The 23,386-nt window shown below is 41.1% G+C and overlaps 7 protein-coding genes across 7 annotated transcripts; 6 read left to right on the top strand and 1 right to left on the bottom strand.

Moving 5' to 3' along the window:
* Positions 1-7,652: 7,652 nt before the first annotated feature.
* Positions 7,653-8,549, top strand: EAF01_004727 (uncharacterized protein; the record flags this gene model as incomplete). Its single annotated transcript, XM_038912981.1, is given in 5 exon segments — positions 7,653-7,671; positions 7,710-7,924; positions 7,941-8,006; positions 8,034-8,390; positions 8,415-8,549. 5 exon segments carry the CDS (start codon positions 7,653-7,655, stop codon positions 8,547-8,549), a joined length of 792 nt encoding a protein of 263 aa, XP_038771067.1.
* A 24-nt stretch (positions 8,550-8,573) lies between these two features.
* On the top strand, positions 8,574-9,748 carry EAF01_004726 (uncharacterized protein; the record flags this gene model as incomplete). Its single annotated transcript, XM_038912980.1, is given in 4 exon segments — positions 8,574-8,772; positions 8,787-8,902; positions 8,948-9,542; positions 9,555-9,748. 4 exon segments carry the CDS (start codon positions 8,574-8,576, stop codon positions 9,746-9,748), a joined length of 1,104 nt encoding a protein of 367 aa, XP_038771066.1.
* EAF01_004725 (uncharacterized protein) lies at positions 9,749-10,369 on the top strand (the record flags this gene model as incomplete). The annotated part of the gene is made up of 3 exons (XM_038912979.1): positions 9,749-9,820; positions 9,882-10,092; positions 10,182-10,369. The coding sequence occupies 3 exons, from the start codon at positions 9,749-9,751 to the stop codon at positions 10,367-10,369; spliced, it is 471 nt and encodes a 156-aa protein (XP_038771065.1).
* Positions 10,370-10,987: 618 nt separating this feature from the next.
* EAF01_004724 (uncharacterized protein) lies at positions 10,988-11,647 on the top strand (the record flags this gene model as incomplete). Its single annotated transcript, XM_038912978.1, has 3 exons — positions 10,988-11,048; positions 11,075-11,352; positions 11,513-11,647. The coding sequence occupies 3 exons, from the start codon at positions 10,988-10,990 to the stop codon at positions 11,645-11,647; spliced, it is 474 nt and encodes a 157-aa protein (XP_038771064.1).
* Positions 11,648-16,084: 4,437 nt separating this feature from the next.
* EAF01_004723 (uncharacterized protein) lies at positions 16,085-17,397 on the top strand (the record flags this gene model as incomplete). The annotated part of the gene is made up of 3 exons (XM_038912977.1): positions 16,085-16,754; positions 16,813-16,865; positions 16,927-17,397. The coding sequence occupies 3 exons, from the start codon at positions 16,085-16,087 to the stop codon at positions 17,395-17,397; spliced, it is 1,194 nt and encodes a 397-aa protein (XP_038771063.1).
* A 1,129-nt stretch (positions 17,398-18,526) lies between these two features.
* Positions 18,527-21,674, bottom strand: EAF01_004722 (uncharacterized protein; the record flags this gene model as incomplete). The annotated part of the gene is made up of 5 exons (XM_038912976.1): positions 18,527-20,108; positions 20,157-20,365; positions 20,415-20,911; positions 20,962-21,229; positions 21,536-21,674. 5 exons carry the CDS (start codon positions 21,672-21,674, stop codon positions 18,735-18,737), a joined length of 2,487 nt encoding a protein of 828 aa, XP_038771062.1. The 3' UTR covers positions 18,527-18,734.
* A 261-nt stretch (positions 21,675-21,935) lies between these two features.
* EAF01_004721 (uncharacterized protein) lies at positions 21,936-23,167 on the top strand (the record flags this gene model as incomplete). The annotated part of the gene is made up of 4 exons (XM_038912975.1): positions 21,936-22,079; positions 22,129-22,686; positions 22,738-22,892; positions 22,942-23,167. The coding sequence occupies 4 exons, from the start codon at positions 21,936-21,938 to the stop codon at positions 23,165-23,167; spliced, it is 1,083 nt and encodes a 360-aa protein (XP_038771061.1).
* Positions 23,168-23,386: the final 219 nt, after the last annotated feature.

Raw genomic sequence — 23,386 nt, 5'->3', positions numbered from 1 at the left:
GATTCAGGGGCTACAGGAAATTTTATTGCACCAGAGGCTGCAAAGTACTTGGGAGTCCCACTCCAGAAGAAACAAAACCCCTACCAATTGCAGTTAGTTGACGGACAGCTAGCAGGATCTGACGGGAACGTTTCACAAGAGACACGACCAGTACGAATGAGCATAACCCAACATTCGGAGGTTATACAGCTTGACGTTGTGCCATTGGGCCAACAACAGATCATCTTAGGGATGCCATGGTTGAAGGCACACAACCCAAGAATAGATTGGTCACAAGAAACAGTGACATTTGATCAGTGCAAGAACGGTCACGATGACACGTTCAAGGCGTCCGCGAGACGTAACACGCGCCAAGGAGAGTTGAACGCGAACAACACCGGCGACGTAGGACACCCAGTCCAGGGTCCTCCATTAAGAGCGAAGGACAGTACACCTCCTCTACAAATGCAGAAGCCAACGACACGGCATGAAATCGCAATCAAGGCAAAGGAGCCTATGATACCCGAACAGTACAAAAAATATAAACATGTTTTTAGAGAACCAGAGAACCATGAGGCTTTACCAGAACACAAGCCATGGGATCATGAAATAATATTGGAGGAAGGCAAGATGCCTGTGCACACCCCAATTTATTCAATGTCGGCCGATGAGCTGAAGACGCTCAAAGAATATATCAACGACAACTTGGCCAAGGGATGGATCAGAGAATCCACGTCCCAAGTGGCAAGTCCAACTATGTGGGTACCCAAGAAGGATGGTACTAAGAGACTAGTTGTGGACTACAGGAAGCTCAACACGCTTACAAAGAAAGATCGATATCCACTTCCATTAGCTACGGAATTAAGAGATCGATTAGGCGGAGCAACAATATTTACCAAGATGGACCTACGAAACGGGTACCACTTGATTAGAATGAAGGAAGGCGAAGAATGGAAGACCGCTTTTAAGACAAGATACGGGCTATACGAATATCAAGTTATGCCCTTCGGGCTAACTAACGCACCAGCTACTTTCATGAGACTTATGAACAATGTACTGTCGCAATATTTGGACACCTGTTGTATATGCTACTTGGACGACATCCTAGTATATTCAAACAACGAGGTCCAACACATCAAAGATGTCAGCAACATTCTTGAAAGTTTAGCCAAAGCCGATTTGCTATGTAAACCAAGCAAATGTGAATTCCACGTTACGGAAACAGAGTTCCTAGGATTCACCGTATCAAGCCAAGGGCTCAAGATGAGCAAGGATAAGGTCAAGGCAGTGCTTGAATGGAAGCAGCCAAACACCATTAAGGAAGTACAATCCTTCTTAGGATTTGTCAACTTCTACCGAAGATTTATCAAGGGTTATTCAGGGATTACTACACCCTTGACCACATTAACCAGAAAAGATCAAGGAAGCTTCGAATGGACCGCCAAGGCGCAGGAGTCCTTCGAAACGCTCAAACAGGCAGTGGCCGAGGAACCAATACTGTTGACATTCGACCCTGAGAAACAAATCATAGTGGAGACGGACTCCTCGGATTTTGCTATAGGGGCAGTTTTGAGCCAACCAGGTCAAAATGAGAAATAGCAACCAATCGCATTCTACTCTCGAAAGCTATCACCAGCCGAATTGAACTACGAAATATATGACAAAGAATTACTGGCGATAGTCGATGCATTTAGAGAATGGCGAGTTTATTTGGAAGGGTCAAAATACACAGTACAGGTGTATACAGATCACAAGAACTTGGTTTACTTCACCACAACGAAGCAGTTAAACAGACGACAGGTCAGATGGTCAGAGACCATGGCCAATTACAATTTTAAGATTTCATATGTCAAAGGATCAGAAAACGCTAGAGCCGACGCTCTTAGCCGAAAACCAGAATATCAAGAAAATAAGTCGTACGAATCGTACGCTATATTCAAGAAAGAAGGCGAATCACTGGTTTACAATGCACCACAGCTCGCAGCTACGCATACATTGGAAGACAACCATCTCAGGATCCAAATCCAATCATATTACGACCAAGATGCCACAGCTATACGCATACGCAAGACAATAGAACCAGGATTCACAATAGAAAACGAAACTATATACTTCCACGGAAAAGTATACATTCCTAGTCGAATGACTAAGGAATTTGTGACGGAACAACACGGGTTGCCGGCACATGGACATCAGGGAATTGCGAGAACGTTCGCAAGATTACGGGAAATCAGTTACTTCCCACGAATGAGAACGATAGTTGAAGAAGTTGTTGGAAGTTGCGACACCTGCATACGAAACAAGTCATCACGACACGCTCCGTATGGCCAGCTCCAGACCCCAGACATGCCTTCTCAGCCATGGAAGTCCATTACATGGGACTTTGTGGTTAAACTACCACTCTCAAAAGATCCTACTACAGGCATTGAGTACGACGCGATACTCAATATAGTAGACAGGCTAACGAAATTTGCATATATGATACCATTCAAGGAAACATGGGATGCTGAGCAGCTAGCATATGTGTTCCTTAGGATCATAGTAAGCATACACGGAGTACCAGATGAGATAATCTCGGACAGAGACAAGCTCTTTACCTCGAAATTCTGGACTACCTTATTAGCACTCATGGGTATTAAGAGAAAGCTATCAACAGCCTTCCACCCACAGACAGATGGTCAAACAGAAAGGACCAATCAGACAATGGAAGCATATCTTAGATGCTATATAAATTATCGACAGGACAATTGGGTAGAGCTATTACCTATGGCACAATTCGCATATAACACATCGGAAACGGAAACCACAAAGATTACACCAGCACGCGCGAACTTTGGGTTTAATCCTAAAGCATACCAAACACCGATACTACAGGAAGTTAATGCCGAATCAGCAATAATACAAGTCGAACAATTAAAGGATTTACAAGAGCAGCTTGCTCTTGATCTAAGATTCATATCATCCAGAACAGCAGCGTACTACAATACGAAACGTAGTATGGAACCTACGCTTAAAGAGGGGGATAAAGTTTATTTGCTACGACGAAACATCGAAACCAAGAGACCAAGCAATAAACTCGACCACAGGAAACTAGGACCATTCAAGATTGATAAGGTAATAGGAACGGTTAATTATCGATTGAAATTACCAGACACAATGAATATCCACCCAGTATTCCACATATCCTTGCTTGAACCAGCACCACCAGGAGCGCCAAATGCGCCATTTACAGAAATTGAACCAGTCAACCCAAACGCCATATACGATGTCGAAACAATACTAGACTGCAAATACGTCAGAAACAAGGTCAAGTATTTGATCAAATGGTTAGACTACCCACACTCAGAAAACACATGGGAATTCAAGGAAGATCTCAGCTGCCCTGAAAAGCTACGGGCATTCCACCTGAAGTACCCACACCTGCCAATAAAGCCTCAAAATCCGCTTCGGACAACTCAGGCAAAGAAGAATCGAAAGCAAAGGAGTCGTCGATAGGACCAGCAACAGAGGCAGACGCCATTTCTTTTTCTCTCTCAACACGCTCTTTCTCTAGCCTTTCCTTTTCTTCCAGAGCATCAAGCTCATCCAAATATTTAAGGCCACGGTCGGCCATGCGCTGACGCCGCTCGCGCAACAACTTTTGTTGTTTCCTAAGGCGAAGGATCTTCGCCATAGCCTCTTCTTCCTCCGAACGAAGGCGTTCCTCTTGACGATCCAAGGCGCGCCAATCGTCTTCCCGAGGAACTTCTCGATTCCAATCCTCGGCCAAAGGAAACTCAGCATTATAAGAAGAACGTGCATGCATGTATTCAGAACAACGAGAGTGATTGGAACGAAACAAATCCTTAACACATCGATAACCATCCAAACGACAACGCGAACACGGAATCATTTCGACATCACTAGATTCAATAGCCTGAGCAAGAAGGATTTGTTCCTTACGTTTTCGAACAGTTAGGTGATTAGGGGAAATAGTGGTGATAGACATAATGAAAGAGCCTAAGACCATTTGATTCACCGGCCGGGTGGGGAAATGGAGCATTATAAGACGCTTGGGACAAGCGCTAGTCTAGGAAGGGGATAGTGTTACGATGGGTAACAGAATGCCATGTGACAAGTGTCACGTGGTGGAGTCCCCAGGAGCCAGGGCTCCAAGGAGGTCCTTGGGAGCCAGGACTCCAAGAAACTCCAACCAACATCAGAGTACGAAGATCTATATAAGGGAATGGGATTTCATTACAATGTAGAGCTTCGTGCTCAAGAACAATCATTAGTTTCATTACTATAGTTACGAGAATTGCAACCAGTTACCAACCTTATTGAATTCCTACTTGAAGTTTAGTCTAAACCACCTCGAGAGAACTCTAGACACTTCCACGTGACCCTAGAGGCAGCTCCCGTAACAATAATCTAAAATCTAATAAACTAACTAAGAGCTTATTCGAATCGATTTTTTTAACATTAGACTTAATATATTAGTTATATTAGATCTAATATAGTATTTATTAAATATAATATTAAAGTTAATAAATATTAAGTTGAGTATTCTATTTTCTAACTACTCTTCTTTTAAGCTATTCATTTACATTAAAAATCGCTTTTTTAGCTTATTAATAACTTTTTTATTTATAAATAGAATTTATTGAAAACTTATATATATATAATTAAGTTTATTTTAAGTTTATTCTGAAAATTTTAGATTTTTAAGATTTTTTTGAGTGGAGATTTGAAGCTTTGTAATATCGATTTTTTAATTTATATGAGAATTATATACAAATTTGAAATCAGTTTTAAATCTTCAATTATTTTTTAATAAAAATTATTAAAAATAAACTATAAGTTTTTATTATAAATGTTCTTTATTTATAATATAAGAGATTTAGAAAAATTAGAAAAATTTTAATCAATAAGTATTTATAAGGATACTTTCGAAATTACAGGGATTATCTTTCTTTACTTAAGTTATACCTTCATAATTGTCAATATTTTTTAATTCTTTTTTAATTTTTTATATAGATTCAAATTCAAAACCTTCAAAAAAGTAATTAGTTTCTTTTTATTAATTAGAATTAAAAAGTTATTGAAGATTTAAAATTGATTTCAAATTTATATATAATTTCTATACAAATTAAAAAATCGATATTTTGAAGCTTCAGATCTCTATTTAGAAAAATCCTGAAAATCTGAAATTTTTAATGTGAATTGAAAATGATTTGAATTATATATATATAAATTTTCAGTTAATTATATTGTATTTTGATGAAGATATTAATAAACTAAAAAAGCACTTTTTAGTGTAAAAGGGCGGCTCAAAACAGGGGTGGTCAGAAAGTAGAGTACTCGACTTAGATCTAACATATGACTGAAATTCTTCAAATATTTTCGAAGTAAATATAATATTAAGTCTAATAAATTTAAAATAATAAATACCTTAAATTTTCTCAACTTTTCTTATATAATAATAAACAATAATCTTTTAAATATTATTAACTAATATATTTGAGAAAAAGCAAGATCACCTTTATTTTTATTCAATTTTGTACATCCCGATACTACTTTAAATATATTCAATATATATTAGCTTTAGAGCTCATTCGAATCGATTTTATTTTTATTTAATGAAATCTTCAATAATAATAAAAAATAAGGGTATTGAAAAATTAAAGTTAATATATATTTAAATGAAGCTAATATATTTGAAGTAATATTAGAATATATAAAATTGAATTAAAAATGAAGAAGATATTGCTTTTTCTGAAATATATTCATTTTACAATACTTTAAAAGTTATTATTAATTATTATATAAAAAAAGTTAAGAAATGTTGATGTATTAATTACTTTAAAATTATTAGATCTAATATTTAATTAAATTTAATATTATATTCAATAAATATATTTATTTGAACTTAATATTACATTTGACAAATACAATATTAGATTTAATATAATTAATATATTGACTCTGATATTGAAAACAAGTTGATTCAAACGAGCCCTTAATATTTCAAATTATTCTTATCATTTTATTATTATTAGAGATTTCATCAAATATATTAAAAATCGATCCGAACGAGTCCTAACTCATCAACAAATTTATCACAGAGTAAACTAATACCTTCACTTCATGAAATAAGAGATTGTCTACAATATAAAAGACGAAAATTCCTAGGTATATATCGATTAGAGTGTCGTCTCTTCTCTCCCTTATCTATATATAATATATAAGCTAGCTAGCTGATTAGCTGGTTAGCTCCTCTTTTGTGATTTTAGTTATCGACTTGGATCTGTAGAATTTGTGTTCATTGATGCTTATTTTTGTTGGGAAACTTGATTGAGAAAGTTGATAGTTTGTGTGATTCTCGTTACTTACTATACTTGTATTTAGACTCGATGTAGGATTACAATGTATATGTTATAGATGTGTTAGGAGTTGAGTAGGGAGATGGGGGGTTGAGGGATGGGTTGTAATATACTATACATACTGGCCAGCATGGATAGGGAAATCGGGAATGCGGTAGGTTAAGTCATGACATTGTATACTAACTCGGTAGCCCGCACCGAGTACTGTGTATTATGACAGGGTGTGCCTCGCTTATGTACTTATGTGGTGAGTTAATGGCATTTGGACCTTGAAGGGAGCTTATTGGATAGTGATGTGATGATGCATGATAGTGAGATTCGAGGAGATCCATCTGGATTATATTGAAAGATAATAAATGCGCAGGTATCTATTAGACTGTTCGCGATGAGAGGAAGATTTTGTTTTGATACATCTAAGGTTGTGTTGTTGATTTGGTGGGGAGATGGGAAATGGAGGATGGGAGATGGAAGAGGAAAAGATGGATGCCTGCCTGCCAGAGTTTGGTTAGCTGCCTGCTTGGATTGTTGTTTGTTGTCATTTGTGGACGATATGTTTTGGATTTGGGTTTGGGGTTTGGGTTTGGAGATTGAGATTGAGATTGATGGATTTTTCGATTTTGGGGTTTGATTTGTTTGGGTTTTTGGTGTAGTGTGGTGTTGTGTAGTGCAGTTTAGTTGGTGGGAATTCTTCTGCCTTGAAATTTTGGAAGAGGGCATCGGTTTTTGTGTCTTGGCTTCTAGATTGGAGAGACGAGGATTGTGGGATACGATGTAAGAAGGCAGATACGTTTTTTGTAGAGCTGATGAGAGATGAAGGCATCGGTTTTTCTGTCTCGGTTTCTGCGTGTGAGATTGCGCGAGTAGAGGAAGGGATGAGGTGATTCGTAGGTACCTTACTTTTGAAGACGTCGTGTGCATGCTTGTGGTGTTGTGCTTTTTTGTAAGAGGAGATATATGTATATATGTATGTAGACTCCCGCTGCTATCGATCAGCTTATTTCCTCAATAATAATCATCGACAGTAGTGTCCACACGAGGAGATGAGGATAGAACCTTTGGGCAGTTAATGATACCAAGTAGTTTCACCAGCTTGAGATTGTTCTTCTTCATCATGGATATTTATTCGGATATACCTCTCGAACTGAGAGAACTTAACGAAACAGGTCTTGTGAACGATAATAATTTCGGACCTTTTCACAAGGTCCCTGAGATAGTAACATTCGATTTCACACTCCTCTTCGAAGAAACTACCCTCTCAATCGTACCTTTACTTTTCTTATTAATCCTCATACCACTGTGAATTCAGCACTTATGAAAATCCTCACGAAAAGTAATAAGAAGTCATCTTCTCACCACAAAAATCATAAGTTCCATATACATATCCTCATTCGTCACTTTCTCCTAACGAATTAGATCTTTCTCTCCATCTTCAGCATCCTCCAAATCGTAAAATCACAATTTCCCACTCCCCCCTTAAACCACGTGCCTCTCTACCCTCGATTTGTGCTTTCTACCGTATCTTGAACATAGCAGGAATATTAGTCCCAGCTCGATTATTAACGCATACCTTTTTTCACATTACCGTTTGATGCCGCACAGTTGCGAACGAGATGGCTACGCGGAGATAATGTAGCTGGTGATGTGATTTCGACGTCTCTTCTAGGAGTTTAACTCCTGCTTTTGATCTTGGAGGCGAATGGGAAAAGAAAGATTCTTTTCCAGAGATATGAGTACCTTTCGCCGGAAAGTACGAGTGGATTGTTTGCGAGAAGTTTGTTTTGGTGGTTGAATCCGCTATTTAGGTTGGGGTTTGAAGGAGTGGTTAAAGATGAGGATTTATTTGAGGCGGATAGAGAGTTGTTGTTGAATGCTTGTGAGGATAGGTTCAGAGAATATTGGGGAAATCGTAGGAAATCCAATTCTTATGGTGGTTTTCTAGAGATTGATAATAGATGTAAAGGTGAGAAGTATCCTCAAAACCAAACATTGATGTGGGCTATGCTACGAGCAATGTTGGAACCACTTACTGCGTCTATTCTACTACGTTTAGTACTAACATTCTGCCGCTTTTAGCAACCTTTTCTCGTCAATAAAATCGTCTCTCTAGTCAGTAATCCACACTCCGAATTTTCCAACGATGGCTGGGGTCTAATCGCCGCTTCGGGAATCATCTATATCGATCTAGCTCTCACAGCAAGCGCATCGTAACACAAAGCGAACCGCATGACAACCATGGTACAAGGTGCTCTCATCAGCGTCATTTATTCCCACACTCTCGAACTCTCTCTAACTAATATCAACCAATCCGCAGCCGTAACTCTCATGTCTTCAGATGTCGAATGCATCTGTGTCGCTTTACAACCAATCCATAATCTCTGGGCTAGTTCCTTGGAAATCGCACCAGTGATATGGTTACTACAGAGAGAAATCGGTATTGCGCTTTAGGACCATTGTTCGCATCAACCATAGCGGTTTCAGGCCCCCTTTTTCGCGGCGAAATATATGAGCGCTGCGCAGAAGCTTTGGTTGGAGAGGATTCGAATGAGACTCGATATATCTGTGTAAATGTTGCAATCTATAAAGGGAGTTAAGATGTTAGGTCTTAGCGAGAAAATATCGAGTATGATTTCCAACTTAGAGAATTTGAAATCAGCAAGTCTCTGAAGATGAGGAGGCTATTCGTGGTTATGACCGCTTTTGGTAATATGTCTGGTATTTTCGCGCCTGGGGCGGCTTTTATCATGTATGTTATTGTGGCTTCGGCGAATGAGAAAATTCTGGATGTCTCGTCGGCTTTTATCGCCCTATCGCTTATTGTGTTGCTGGTTGTGCCTATTCGAGCAATCGTGTTTGTAATTCCGCGGCTTATTGCTGCGGTGGGATGTTTAGATCGGATTGAGAATTTTCTTACTTCGGCTACGAAGAGAGATTATCGTATTGTATTGCCGCGAGTGCGACGTTTTTCAGGTGGTCATTGCAGCCTTGGGACATCTTCTAGGGATGTATCTGTGGGTCCTGGGATTAGGCTGGAGAATATGACAGTACGAGAAGATATATCCGAGCCAACGACAACGATTGCTGTCAAAAACTTGTCTCTCCCTTGGTCAAGCGACTCCCCTCCAGTCGTCATCGATATATCGTTTTCCCTCCCCTCAGCCACCCTAACAATGATCATCGGACCAATCGACAGCAGGAAATCTAGTCTGCTCTAAGGTCTTTTAGGAGAATTTCCTTCGACAAAAGGAAATGTCTGTATCAATCACTCTCAAGTTGCATTAGTAGATCAAACCTCTTGGATTCCAAAATGCAGTATTAGAGATAACATTTTCGGGACTAGCGACTATGAATCTGCATTCTATCAGAGAGTCATACATGTTTGTACTCTAGTAAATGATATTGAAGGGTGAATGGTAGATGGAGATAATATTATTGCGGGATCTGGAGGAGCTGCGCTTTCGGGAGGACAGAAATTAAGAATTGTATGTTTGTTCGATTTCCTTTTGCCGATCTGGGAGTTTTAATGAAAACTGACATTAATAGGCACTTGCTCGAGCAGTTTACTCCCGTCATAGAATTTTGATGTTGGACCATGTATTCAGTGGTCTAGATATTGTTGGTGAAGAACAGATTTTTACTCGCTTAATCGGTAGACACGGATTACTTCGTCAATTGGGTATCACGACTATACTACTTACTCATGCGGCACATCCTTTATCATATGCGGATCATATTATCGCTTTGAATGTTCATGGTACAGTCGCTGAACAAGGAAAATTTTATGATCGGACTAGAAAGAATGGATGTGTTTCTAGTCTTGCAACGAAACATGTAGTAGCACAGATACGTCTAAAGAGTCTAAATCTGTGGATGTGAAAAACAATAATGATACTGCGAGACAAATTGCGAGTGTGGATCTCGAGCGTCCGATTGGCAATTGGGCGACTTATCAATATAATTTTGAGAGTTTGGAATACGGGAATCTGGATGGGGGTCATGATTTGTTATTCTTTACTCTTGCAGTTTCCTAGTCAGTTAAGCCACTTCTGTCCGATCTTGAGCTTGTGTGTAAACGGACTAAAGATTCAGATCTCTGGATTATATTCTGGACAAGTGCCATTACCATTCATGGAAATTCAATCAATGGTTTCTACTTCGGTATACTCACAGCCGTCGAAGTAACCTCCATGTTTATACTCATGATCCTCACTAGCACACTACTCTTAAAAATGATTCCTCGATCCGCCACCATCTTACGCACCGCACTTTTCACCAGCATCTCCAACGCTTCTCTCTACTTGCTCACCAAAACAGACACGGGATCAATCATCAACCGCTTGAGTCACGACTTCTCAGTCCTCGACTCCGAACTCCCCATTGCGTTTCTAATCGTGATTAAGAACATTTTCACATCCCTCATCCAAGCCCTCCTCATCTGTATCTCCGCCTCCCATTTCTCCCTCGCACTCCCTTTAATCTTCATCCTTGTATATCTCCTCCAAAAATACTATCTTCGCACCTCTTGACAAATCCGCCTCGTGGATCTCTCATCTAAAAAGCACCCCTTCATACAATTTTTTTTTTTGAAACTCTCAGTGAACTCCTCATCATCCGCGCATTCGGTTTCCACACAGTCATGTAACAACGCCATGCAAAGCTCCTGGATATTTCCCAAAAGACTTTTTACTTACTCTGTTGCATCCAAGTATGGTTAATGCTCGTTATATATCTTTTAGTTGCCGCTCTGGCAATTCTGCTCGTAGCGTTAGTGGTGAAGTTGAGATATACCGCTGGAGCGGGATTGGTAGGTTTGGTATTGGTGAATATTATGGGATTTAATACTACGCTCTCGGCTGTAATTATTCATTGGACGGCGACGGAAACGAATTTGGGAGCGGCGGAGAGTATCAGATCAATTGTGTGTGGGACTCCGGATGAGAGTCGAAAAGAGATTGTAGAGGTAGAGGTAGAGGTAAAAGTAGAGGTAAAGGTAGAGATAAAAGCAGAAATAGAGGTAAAGGTAAAAGTAGAGGTAGAAATAAAGATAGAAATAAAGATAGAAATAAAGATAGAAATAAAGATAGAAATAAAGATAGAAATAAAGATAGAAATAAAGATAGAAGTAAAGGTAAAGATAGAGATAGAGGTAGAGGTAGAGGTAGAAGTATTGGAAGATTAGTCTAGTTCGAATTGAAAATCTAAAAGCATCGTATTCCAAAGATCAAGAACCATGCTTACGAAACATCAATCTTGATATTCCCGCAGGTCAAAAAATCAATATCTGCGGTGCTTCCGGCGCGGAAAAATAATCTTTCATCGTGTTACTACTGCATATGCTTGAAGTACAGCAGGGATTAATAATGATTGATGGGATTGTCATTCTCAAGATCCCACGTCAAATTCTGCGGGAACGTATGGTTGTTATGCCCTTAAATGCAGTCTTTATTAATGATTCAATTCGCCAGAAACTCGATACTTTTTCTCTGTAATAGGATGATGTGGAAATTATAGGTGTCTCGAAAATTTGGACTTTTTCTCCAGGGAGTGATTGACATCGAGGGATTTTCTGATAACTATGATTAGAATATTTTATCGCATGGGCAGCGACAACTTTCTTGTCTGGCGCGTGCAGTGCTGAGGTGTAGATGGATAAGGAGAGTGAAGGAGAGATGTCTGGTTGTGGTTATGGATGAGGTGGGTGCGAATGTGGATTTGGAAACGAAGAGGATGATGAAGAGGGTTGTGGGGGAGGAAATTAAAGAGGCGACGGTATTGAGAATTGCGCATAGGGAGGGAATGGTTGAGGGGTCCGAGAGGGTCGTGATTGTTTCGGAGGGGAGCGTGTTGGATGGGGGTCGTGATCTTGAATAGAGAGGGGGATGGAGAAGAAGAGGGAGAGGTTACCGAGAGGATTTGGAGTCCATAGGATGCAGGATGCTACATGCTGAATGGGTAATATCGGTAGATATATCTGATATCTAGACTCTAAAAACATTTAAATAAGCCACTCAATCATAGAAATAATTGTGAAGTAACAAGATGAAATCATATACGATCACAATGTTTGCACAACAGATGAAGAAGTACCTTTCCACAGCAAATCTCTCTGAACATTCTCACCGAATACTAACTTATTAGCTAACTTTTCAAATCTCATTCATAAGATCAATCTGTTTCAAACAGACCCTAAACCTCGAATCTCAAAGCTGAGTAAATACATAGGTATCTCTAAGTGGAGTTGAACTTTAACTAGACTTGATATATAAAAACAAAACGGATAGTATCAGTGGAAGTTCCTTATCATTAGTTGGTACTTATGATTCTCTCCCCTCTTCCTTTGTACTTCTTAATCCTGATTTGAACTTGTCAATCTCTATGCTTCAAGTCTATGTGGTCACTTCGTGATACTGAATAGAGTACATTCATGACTTGGGGTGCTCCCTAGTGCATCTGTGTCTCTTGTATCATGCTATAGTATACTTATCTATGATTGGGTGATTGAAGAGCTGTGTAAGCAGAAGTGTAGGGTTGATGTGATACTATACTTGATATTCGATTTCTCGAGGAGTTGTTCTAAGTTCCATTAAGCTATGAGACCGTCCATTCGTGGGCTATTCGTGGGAGAATTTGGACAGTCTTTATTCACAATGCTATCTGGAATATCAAACGGAAAGGAACTATACAATAGGTTTGTTGAAAACTTTCGCTGGTAGTCAATACCGGCCTTTTCGCCCTCCTCCAAGTAGCCGTCTTCCCCTGGCATGGACAACATTTACAAGATGTCAAAATCCGATTCCACTTTCAAAATTGAAGAACTAGTCAATAAATCCATTTCTTGTTATCAAAGTTTGAGACCTCAAGACTCGAAAGTTAATAATCCATTGAAATATGAACTTTATTATATTGTCAACGCTCTTTTACATCAAATTCGTCTGCACAAAATAGAAGTGATGTTGAAGAATCTTTGAGTTTTGAAGTTTAGTCATCCTCAACCTTAGCATCGAGGATCCTCCTGATCTGTTAGATCAAAAACCCTCGATATCTAGAATCTGCATTATAGTTTAGCATCCCGTTTTCCCCATCCACACCGAGGTTCAAGGGTCTCGAGGTTGGAACTAGTATGTCACATCCGATGTATACCCCTATCACAGCCGATTACTCTGCATTCATCCCATCCTTCAATATTAAGTTTAAATGTAGAGTTACATCGAACCACAATAACATGTCGTATGGTATCCAATCAGATTTCGAGGAACCTGTTGAATTAATATTCCCTAAACATTTCTTAGGTACTTACCAGTTCGCGCTTTGTAAACAGTTTTTCCACAAGTACCACGGCGTTGATTAGTTGATTACCTTGAGAACACTTAACGAGCTGGATAGGTACCTACCCCCCACGTATACTCAACTATTCCTCGCTATACAAGTGCACCTACCACCTTGACGAATACTAGGGAGCTCTTGCCCTAGCATATCTAATAAGTGCTTTTTTTTTTACTTTTTGAAAAAGTATCAATCTTATCAGATAAAAGTTTATTCTTATATAGTGAGAGCTCCAGACACATCTTTGATTACCAATACACCTTTTCGAAGGTAAATATACTCGTACTCGCGCTGTCAAAAGTATACAACGTCGCCAAGCAAAAACGTAGGTTAGTTCTGTTATTATACTTTATCATCCTGCAGTATACACATCTAGCTCCGGAGCTGTGTACGTTTTTACGGCATGAGAGCCTCCTTGATAATGGACGAAGCGATTCTCGATTAGAATCGGCCGAAAAGGAGCTTCGATTGGATTGTAAGATGCCGGTGAGATTCAAGGGTCGACACCTGCAGATGGAGATCTATTTTTAGGTGAAGGGGTTTGTAATTTTACATCGAGTTTTGAAATTCGATAGTTTGGGGTAGGCGAGGGATTAGATCAGGTTTATGGGATTTGGTCTTGAATTTTCTTCTTCTCTGGTACAGTTTCTTAACACACAGGATTACAAGGCAATAATAAAGAATTCGACGTTGATGAGATGAACGATATTCGCTTCGATGAATTCAATATATCGACTTCGGGATCGGAACCCTACAATCGCTTTGAAAAGCTAAATCATCTTATGCGAGTCCGAGGTGATCAGTTCCGTGACGAACCACGTCGTTTGTGGAGTCAGAAAGACTACACCGATTTAATAACTCGTTTCCAAAACCACAGATTTTAGGTCTCTTTACTTTCTCATCTAAACCTCTAAAGAGTTAATGGTAGCAATGAATCAACTAATATCATGTAGCACAAAGACTTTTGATTTTCCCGTTTTGATCTCATGGTGCCAGGTTCCTAGATAGTCAATTAGTCCTCCTGTTGAGTGCGTCTTGCGGCATGTGCATCTAGGTTCGGGGGATCCATTCTTCCTTAGCAAGGCAACCTCGACAACTTGGACAAGTGACCCCAAGTGAGTTGTTTTGAACTTTTGATATTCGAAATAATCGCTGCTAATGCCCCCACACGGCTCAATATGGATTGCGGAGACGTCATTCATTTCCTTGCTGGTACTTGAATTTCGAATCGAGCGGTGTTGAAGGATAAACCCCTATCAATCTACATGGGCCCTAGCTTAGCTTAACTTGCTTTAGCATTGTCTATTTTGCCTAATTGAGCGAACGTACTTTTTCTCCCACTTCTGAAAAATGATGGGATGAACTTCTTGAATTTCCAAACCTTTTGACATTTCTGATTTGTTGACTTTATTTTCTCCGGAGTTTGCACACAGGTATGGAAGACAGGCCCGTTACCGGGCATGAAATGGTAAAACTGGGGTACATTAATACCCTGTAACTTGCATGTTTCCCCATTGTGTTTGTAAGCCACATACCACAAATTACCCGACGCTTCGGGATGCATGAATCATTTGTCGCTTCTTATTGTTTGTATATGAGGATTTATTTCGCTCTACCTACCTATGTCCTGGGTAGCTAAGCTGCTAAGCTCTAGAATAATCAGAAAACCAACTTTTTTCTCAATGTTATAAATTTGGTAGTTTCATTTGTAGTTGATTTATGGTTCTAATTTAATCGAGGAGATGGATAGTGATTCTCATTTCCGATGCCTCTTTTCTTTTGTTCCCGAGTTCCTGCACGCTCACCCTCACAGATTTCTGGTCTTTGAAACACTATCAACCACCACCTTAATCTTTTTGGTCGCCCCACCACACGTGTGACTGAAATCATTGGATCATCTTAGATTAAACAATGCGAGCCAAGATGGAATATAAAGAACACGGAACATTTCTGGGGCACACGTGGTAGCTGCAAAGTCCACCGGAATATTTACAACGGACATTATTTTTTGCTCGGCAGATAGAAGAACTGTTAGGCTAAAAGGGGGAACCCTGACCATAGGTGGGATTACTTTTGGACTGGAGAGTAAAAAGCATTCTGACTTAGTAGGAGGGTACAACACGTAGCGAAAGTGGATGGTGTGAAAGGGTTGGGAGAGGAAAACATGGAAAAGTTCGACGAGTTTACCCTCAGAGGTAGGGATACTATGGACCACAGCTAAGCTAAGATTTCTATTCCATGCAACGATATCGATTCGCCTCTTGGTGCAACTTGTTCGTACTGCTGTATTCCGTGTATCCAGGAGTACTCCTGAAGAATTTGTATAAAGCCGCCTGGTAGCCATCTCTTGGCCAGCTCTGTCTTCCAACACTTCTTCTCACATTCTTCTTGGCTATCTTCGTTGATCATCTAACCGCACCATCATGCCTTCCACCAAGTCCATCGCAGCTATGCTGCTCTCCGCCATGACATTTGCACCCGCCTTGGCCAACCCAATTGCGGCCCCAATGCCAACCGCTGCCCCAAGCCCTGTCGAGGTTGAATCAGCCTTTGTCGAGCGCAACATCGAGAAGCGTGCTGCAACTTGTATTTTCAGTGGCTCTCTCGGTTACTCCTCCGCCAGCAAATCTAAGGCATCATGCTCAACTATCATCCTTAATGAATTGACTGTCCCCGGTGGTGTCACTCTTGACATGACCGGTCTCCCTGATGATACTACTGTCATCTTCCAAGGAGAGACATCATTCGAATTCAAGGAGTGGGAAGGACCACTTTTCGCCGTCAGTGGAAACAACATCAAGGTCGCAGGATCCAACGCCGACACTGCCATTCTTAACGGAAATGGTGCTTCTTACTGGGACGGCAAGGGTGGAAACGGTGGCAAGACTAAGCCAAAGTTCTTCCAAGCCCACGACTTGACTAATTCGTTTATTGAAACTCTTACCATTCTCAACCCACCTGTTCAGGTTTTCAGTATCAACAGTGTTTCAAACCTTGAAGTGGACTACATCACTGTCGATGCTTCCGCTGGTGATGCTTTGGCCAAGAACACTGATGCTTTTGACATCGGTGCTTCTGACACTGTTATTATTGGTATGTTAATTCGAGATACCTTGGCCCTATATCAACGCCGTACTAATTTGTTGCACAGACCACGCCACTGTCTACAACCAAGATGACTGCGTTGCTATCAACTCTGGAAGCGTATGTGCACAATCCACCATGCTCCTCACTCTCCCTAACCCCCACTAACATTGATACTCAGCACATTACCTTTAAGAATGGTTACTGCTCAGGTGGCCACGGTCTTTCCATCGGATCCATAGGAGGACGTAGTAACAACACCGTTGATACCGTCTCTTTCCTCGACTCCACTGTCACCAAGTCCGTCCAAGCGATCCGTATCAAGACTATCGCTGGTGACTCCGGATCCGTCAACAACGTCAAATACGATGGCATCACCATGAGCAGCATCTCCAAATACGGTATCCTCATCGAGCAAAACTACAGTGGTGGTGATCTTCACGGAAATCCTACCGATGGTGTCCCCATTACCGGCTTGACCATCAAAAATATTGTCGGTACCGGCGCGGTCGCCTCCTCCGGATACGATGTCGTTGTTGTCTGCGGTAGTACTTCCTGCAAGTCCTGGACATGGTCTTCTGTTGCCGTTACTGGTGGTAAGAAATACGCTTCTTGCCAGAATGTCCCAAGTGTTGTTGGTAGTTGCTCTTAAGCGATCAATTAGAGAGATTCTTAAGCTTTTTAGCCGAAGATCATGTTGAGCTGGATAGGAGGTTAAAAGATGGAGGACCTTTTTTAGGCTCTTTGTTCTGAGTTGTACATATCATATTACCTTCGCTATATATATTTAGAATTCCATTTATTGAACTAAATTGTCATCCATAACTGTCTTAAATAAGTGACAGCTGTCCATTGCAAGTTTTGATCATGACCTTTGTGGTAGACACGAATGCAGAAACCGGTGCTCAGATCCCAGTGCCAAAGCGTCCTATCTCTGAACATCGTTTTAATGATGAACTCATCAAGCAGATTTATAACCTGATTGTTCGTAGTGTGGTCTTCAAAAGTAGCGTTGCAAACACACCTTATAATGTTTCAAGTCTCAATAACTTTGGTAACTATTAGGTCACACACAGTATATAGTAACATCCACATTCCAAGACATCCAGCAATATCACCAGAAGTAAGATAGGTTTTTGAAGGAGCGAGACTGTACGTAATATCTGGCTCTTCATCGACAAAGTTGACGATTTATACAAGACCCTTGAAGGCTGACAGATGATCACATGATTGGTCTCGAGCACCACCTGGGCGAAGAGAACTTGACCTAGAATGATTCATCCCATGAAGCCTGGCTCGGCTGTCTGGGTCTTCGATCTGTTTGTTGCATGGTAGTCGAGGTTGATGATGCTCGTGGGTCAAATTGAAAGGCGGTGAATTGACGACAACCGTCTAAGATCGAGGCTCTCCATCGCGGCCGCATAATCACGTGCTTATACGCAACTAAAGTCCATGAACCCGTGCGGCCCCGGAAATCTCACGATCCCCCTGAGGTCCTCCCAGCACTTATTATTACGTCTGATTTGGAATTCAAGGAATCGAAGCCTCATCTTTATTTCTATTTTGGTACGCCGTACATACCTTTTTCTGGGAGAACGGGGGCTTCTATATATTCCCTGGTTCTTAGATTCTCTATTGCAAAGTATAATCTGCTAGAACTCGTTCATATCTGGTTGGATGATAATGGGAATAAAGGGCGCGGGTGGGAGTGTTAGTGGGAGGTGGAAAGTCAACGGATTTCATCTCAATACGCTTCTTTGTCTTTTATTTCCTCAATTACAATCTGTCTAACATCCATCTTCGAGTCTCGAACATTACCTAGATCAAATTACAGTCTTTGTATTCCAAGAGATTAAGAAAGGAAAATAACTCAAACTCCCCTCCATCTATGTACTACTTTGACAAAAAAGGCTAAGAGAAAAAAAAAGGAATTAATTTAGCTATGTTTGTGACTAAACTCCTCGCTCTTTGTTCATCAAGTCAAAGATACTATTTCTTCAATCCTCCTACGACTCCAACCCTCTCTACCTCCTTATACTCCACACTTCCCGCGGCGCAACCTGTTAAAACTCTTTCCCACTCCCCTACATCTTTAATTTTCACGCATTCCTCCGCAGCCTTCACTCTCATCCCACACTTCTCCCAAAGTTCCACAATCTCCTTTCCTTTAACTTCTCCTTGCGCTCTTATTTTATCCACAAAGCTCCCTGCCAATTTTTGATTTCCAGCATTCAAAATAAGTGTATAGAATGGCAACCAGCCGATTGGAGATTTACGATTTTTAGATATTTCTTCGAGAGCAGACCAATCCCTTTTTGAGACAAGAGCACGGAGACGTATCCACGTGGATGTTTTTTCCGGCATTTTGAATTCTGTCGTAAGTTTTTTGGCACGAGAAGTGTAGCCTAGTTTTATTAATTTGAAGAGAGTTTCGTTTAAGGAGAGACCTGTAAATAATTCTGTGAGGTCGCGGTCAAGGGATTCTTGCATTCTTAAAAGTAGGGAAGCTTCGTGGAGAGCTTTGAGCTCGAAAGATGTTTCTTTGGAGTCTGAGAGGAGTTTTGCAGCAAGTGCTAGTTTGTCGGATGCAGTGCGTGAATCGGGTTGTTGTAGAGCTTCGCGGATAAAGACGTTAGCACCATCCACACGACGATCGTCTTGGTAGTAGAGATCTTTCAGGAGAGATGAGTCTTCTGTTCGTGCTGAGGATTCGACGAGGGAGGTAGCGATGGGTCGAGTGTTTATTACGCGGAAGAAGGAGGCAAGGGGGAGAGACTTTTTGAGATGCAAGAGGACGTAGATTATTAGATCTGAGTCTCCGGATTCGATAGCTTTGTCGAGAGCGATTTCGTCTTCTTCCATAGAGAGAAGAAGGGGTACTTGTTTCCCGGCGCGAGGTTCGTAGTTTAGGAGGGCGGTGGCTAAACGGCCCCGTCCTTCGTCGTAGGCTGCTCGGGCGATTTCTTCAAAAGAAATGCCGCGTTTTCCGGAAAGTTTCTCGACAATAACGCGACAGATTGTGTCTTCGTCTTCGGATCCTATGCGGACTTTCTGAGAAGCCCAGTGCACGTAGATTCTATCAGTTGGAAGTCGTAGATAATCGGAAATCTTGAGTGCTAAGAGATATTCTCGACGGTTGATTAGACGTCTAACAAGGTTTTCAGGGGTTAGGCGTAGAAATTGTTCGTATGATAGAGGTATGCCAATTTCGTAATATCGGACAGCATTTAATACTCGAAGTGTTTCGGTCATATCTACAAAATCATCACTGTTGTAGATATCAAGCACCGATTTACCAAATGAAGCGGCCTTGAGAAGTTGTTTCTGCCAATGGATGTTGAATTCTTGACCAGCTGCTTTGACCTAAATGCGGTCAGCTATGAAACCGAAATTCTGTAGAATATTACTTACACAGGTATCAACTGCCTCTACTAAGTGAGGTCTGATTAACTGTATGTTATCATCTGCCTTTGGAGATTGCTGCTCCAACTGCTCGACTGCATCCAATAATATCGATGCTGGCGATTCGGTACCGAACCGAAAGGTTTCGTCGGTGACTTCCGGTACTTTTTGCAAGAAATCACAAACATCATTGGTTATCAAACGAACGCCATCATGATCTATTTAGTGATTAGCTGGAGTCCTAACCAACTCTAGGGGGTTACAAACCAGCAATTACATGAACCCGACCATCATAATAAAATTTTGCGGCAGCATTTTTGGGGCCAATAAGATGTACTTCGTCCTCCCAAGCAATAACTACTGCGTCATTGCCACACCATTGGACGTCTTTGGGAGGAGTTTTCGATCTAGAGTTATATTCACTCAATCTGCTTTGGAAGTCGCTCGTGATGACATATGCGTTTCCTGTTTCGGTGTAAAGGGCGACAAATTTTCCATTTGGCGATACACTGATATGAGTAAAGGGTCCGATGTCTAGAAAACGATCTTCGGATTCAGCTGCGTCTGCAACGTGTATGGTTTGGTCAATGCTCAGAAGAACTTCAACTGATCTAGATAATGTATATGTCGGCGGTATCAGTGTCCACGAATGAACATTGCCTTCAGGGGGAATTGCTAATAATTTTGGACGTGGTTCTTCATATCTAGATACCGAGATTAGATGATTATTTGCGAGCAAGGCCACAAACCCAGTGCCGTAGAATCTGTTTCGTTGGTGAGCTCGCTGTCAATCTAAGTTATGTAAAGCACAAACCTGCAAGCTATCACACCAAGTTCCTCAGCACCATTTCCCAGAGAAAACTGATTAAAATCTCCTTGCAAGTCATAGTAACATCTTACTGTGCCATCAGAGGTGACGACAATAAGCTTTTCGTCTTCGGTCCAGCCGAGACCTTTGATAGAACCTTGGTCCCAATTGATCCTTCTGATCAGCTTTCCAGCACAACTGTATATATCAATACTGGATTTAGATGCTTGTGATCCTCGAAATGTTTGGAGCTTTGTTTCGTCTCGGTATAGGGCTGAATCAAGTGTCATGTAAGCAAATGAGAACATCAAAGTATTGAGCACACATGTGCTTTTAGGTCCGTACACTCAGGAGTCCGGCACTTTCACGTGTCCACTGGGAGCACTAGCTCTAGAGGTTCTGACCGGTACATGCCACTCAGTAGATGAGGCCTCGCAATCATCTAACCTGCCCCTTGATGAGATTGACTGCAGTACCCGCCACCTTCCAGATTCTGAACCCGTTTAGAGAGAGTAAACAGTATAGCAACTCTAGCAAAAACAATCCATTTCTGATATCATAAAGGAATAACGCAACGCACCGATTGCTCCTCCATATGAGCATCCCGTGACCACGTAGTTTTCGAGCTCTAGGTCCTGGTCAAATACAGCTGTATATAATTGTATCTTCCGATAGAACTTATCCCCCACCTTCTCCCATTCTGCAGTTGGACTCGTCATTTCAATATTGCTTAACTGTTCATTATAGTTGGGATGGTTGTTGTTGTTGCTTCGAGTTGCTTGTTTAATCATGAAGAGCTCCTAGGTTTAAGTTGTGGTCAAAGCTTGACGCTAGTGATCGTCAACAACATTCAATGTTATGCGATCGACTTCAGTGTAGATCCGAATTATGACATCCGACCAGTGAAGCATCCAATTTGCTCCTATACATATTCCACCTAAGAAATGGGATTTGGGTGAAACCATCCTCTTCATGGATTGATGGCAGACGAGGAGTTGATCAATAAAATCCACGAGCTCAGCGACTTGGAGCTCGCCGCACTGATATGTTTAGTCGCAGAAGAGCACTGTATCATTGATACAGATCCCGACGCTCTAGGTGATCTCGTACAAGAGTTACAGCTGGTGAATATGCCCCCTTTCAATATCCTCGCAAGCTGCTAATGCTTAGTAGGTCGCATCCAAAGTCTTTGGCTTAACCTGTGCTGTTATCGATTGCAATAGCCACACCACTCTCGATGATTTTGCACATGCTATTCTTTCCATTGATGCGGCTCCTACTCGAACCAATTCTCCTGCGATAAGTCGTCGCGACTCGTACTTCCTACAGACACCCGCTTTTCAATCAATCAATAGACCGCCTGTACCGGAAACGATCGATAATAAAAGGATAGCAAATGTGATCATCGCTAGGAATCTCGATGAAGCACCGCAGCAGATACAGATTCAAGCATTAGAGCTAATGCGAACGAAACGACTGTTCACAAGGACATCCATACAAAATGCGCCAAAACGTTTCTTGTTTGTTGCTGCTATAGCAGGTGGAGAGGGCCCAAGGTTGACAAAACATCTTAATGATTACATGTTCATTTCTCATGTACATGACCCTGAGGATGGGTTCCCGAACTTAGAAGATATGTTTACGGACGATACGAGCTCCACATCATCAGTCGTTAAAAGGAGTCCAACAACACAGATAGAAGAGAGTTTATGGGCGAAAATATCTCCGATGGTTAGTGGCCAAAGGCATGTGGCTGAGTTGTTGTTACTAATAAAGATGTAGGATATCGAAAATCTAGCCCAGCAAAGTAAAGATACTACAGTCAGTGTCGAGGTCAAACAATATCAACAAAACATTGCTTCATTCCTTAGAATTCATCGCGCTGTAGCGACGGGTATATCTGCAATTGCCACAAAGTATTTTGACAAGCTTGTTAGGTAAGGATGACCTGATATGTACATAAATATTTGTTCTGATACCGGTTAGATGCCTCGCGCCGTTACACGGCCTTCCATATGCTACCCCGTCTCTTATTGCTCTTGCCGCTAGAAAGATCTATCTTCATCGCATTGAGATCGTAAGTCCAGAAAGAGAACGTAGTATGCAGTGGGGAAGTGACTTGGATGCCATTAGAGAAATGTTGGATGGTATAGGACCAGAGGATGTAATCGAAGATGTGTTGGGTAGTGCAGGGGCCGAAGCTCCCTTGTAGAGTAAATAAACTAATTGAATATCAGAAAGTTAATATCAACGAAGTGTTTGTAGCACCTATCAGTTATGATTATAGATGTGCGGTAGTAGTATGACATGGCATATCGGCAAAATGGTCACTGTTGGCCCTGTGATTACCGAAGTCTCAGATTTTGTATCAGTCCTCAGCCTAATTCGATGTTCGAATGTACGCAAAAGGATGTCAAGCAGGATTTTTGAA

This window comes from Botrytis porri (genome assembly GCF_014898465.1).
Source record: "Botrytis porri strain MUCL 3234 chromosome Unknown BPOR_006, whole genome shotgun sequence".
In the NCBI taxonomy this organism is placed as follows: Eukaryota; Fungi; Ascomycota; class Leotiomycetes; order Helotiales; family Sclerotiniaceae; genus Botrytis; species Botrytis porri.
This window is presented reverse-complemented; position numbering and strand designations above follow the sequence as displayed.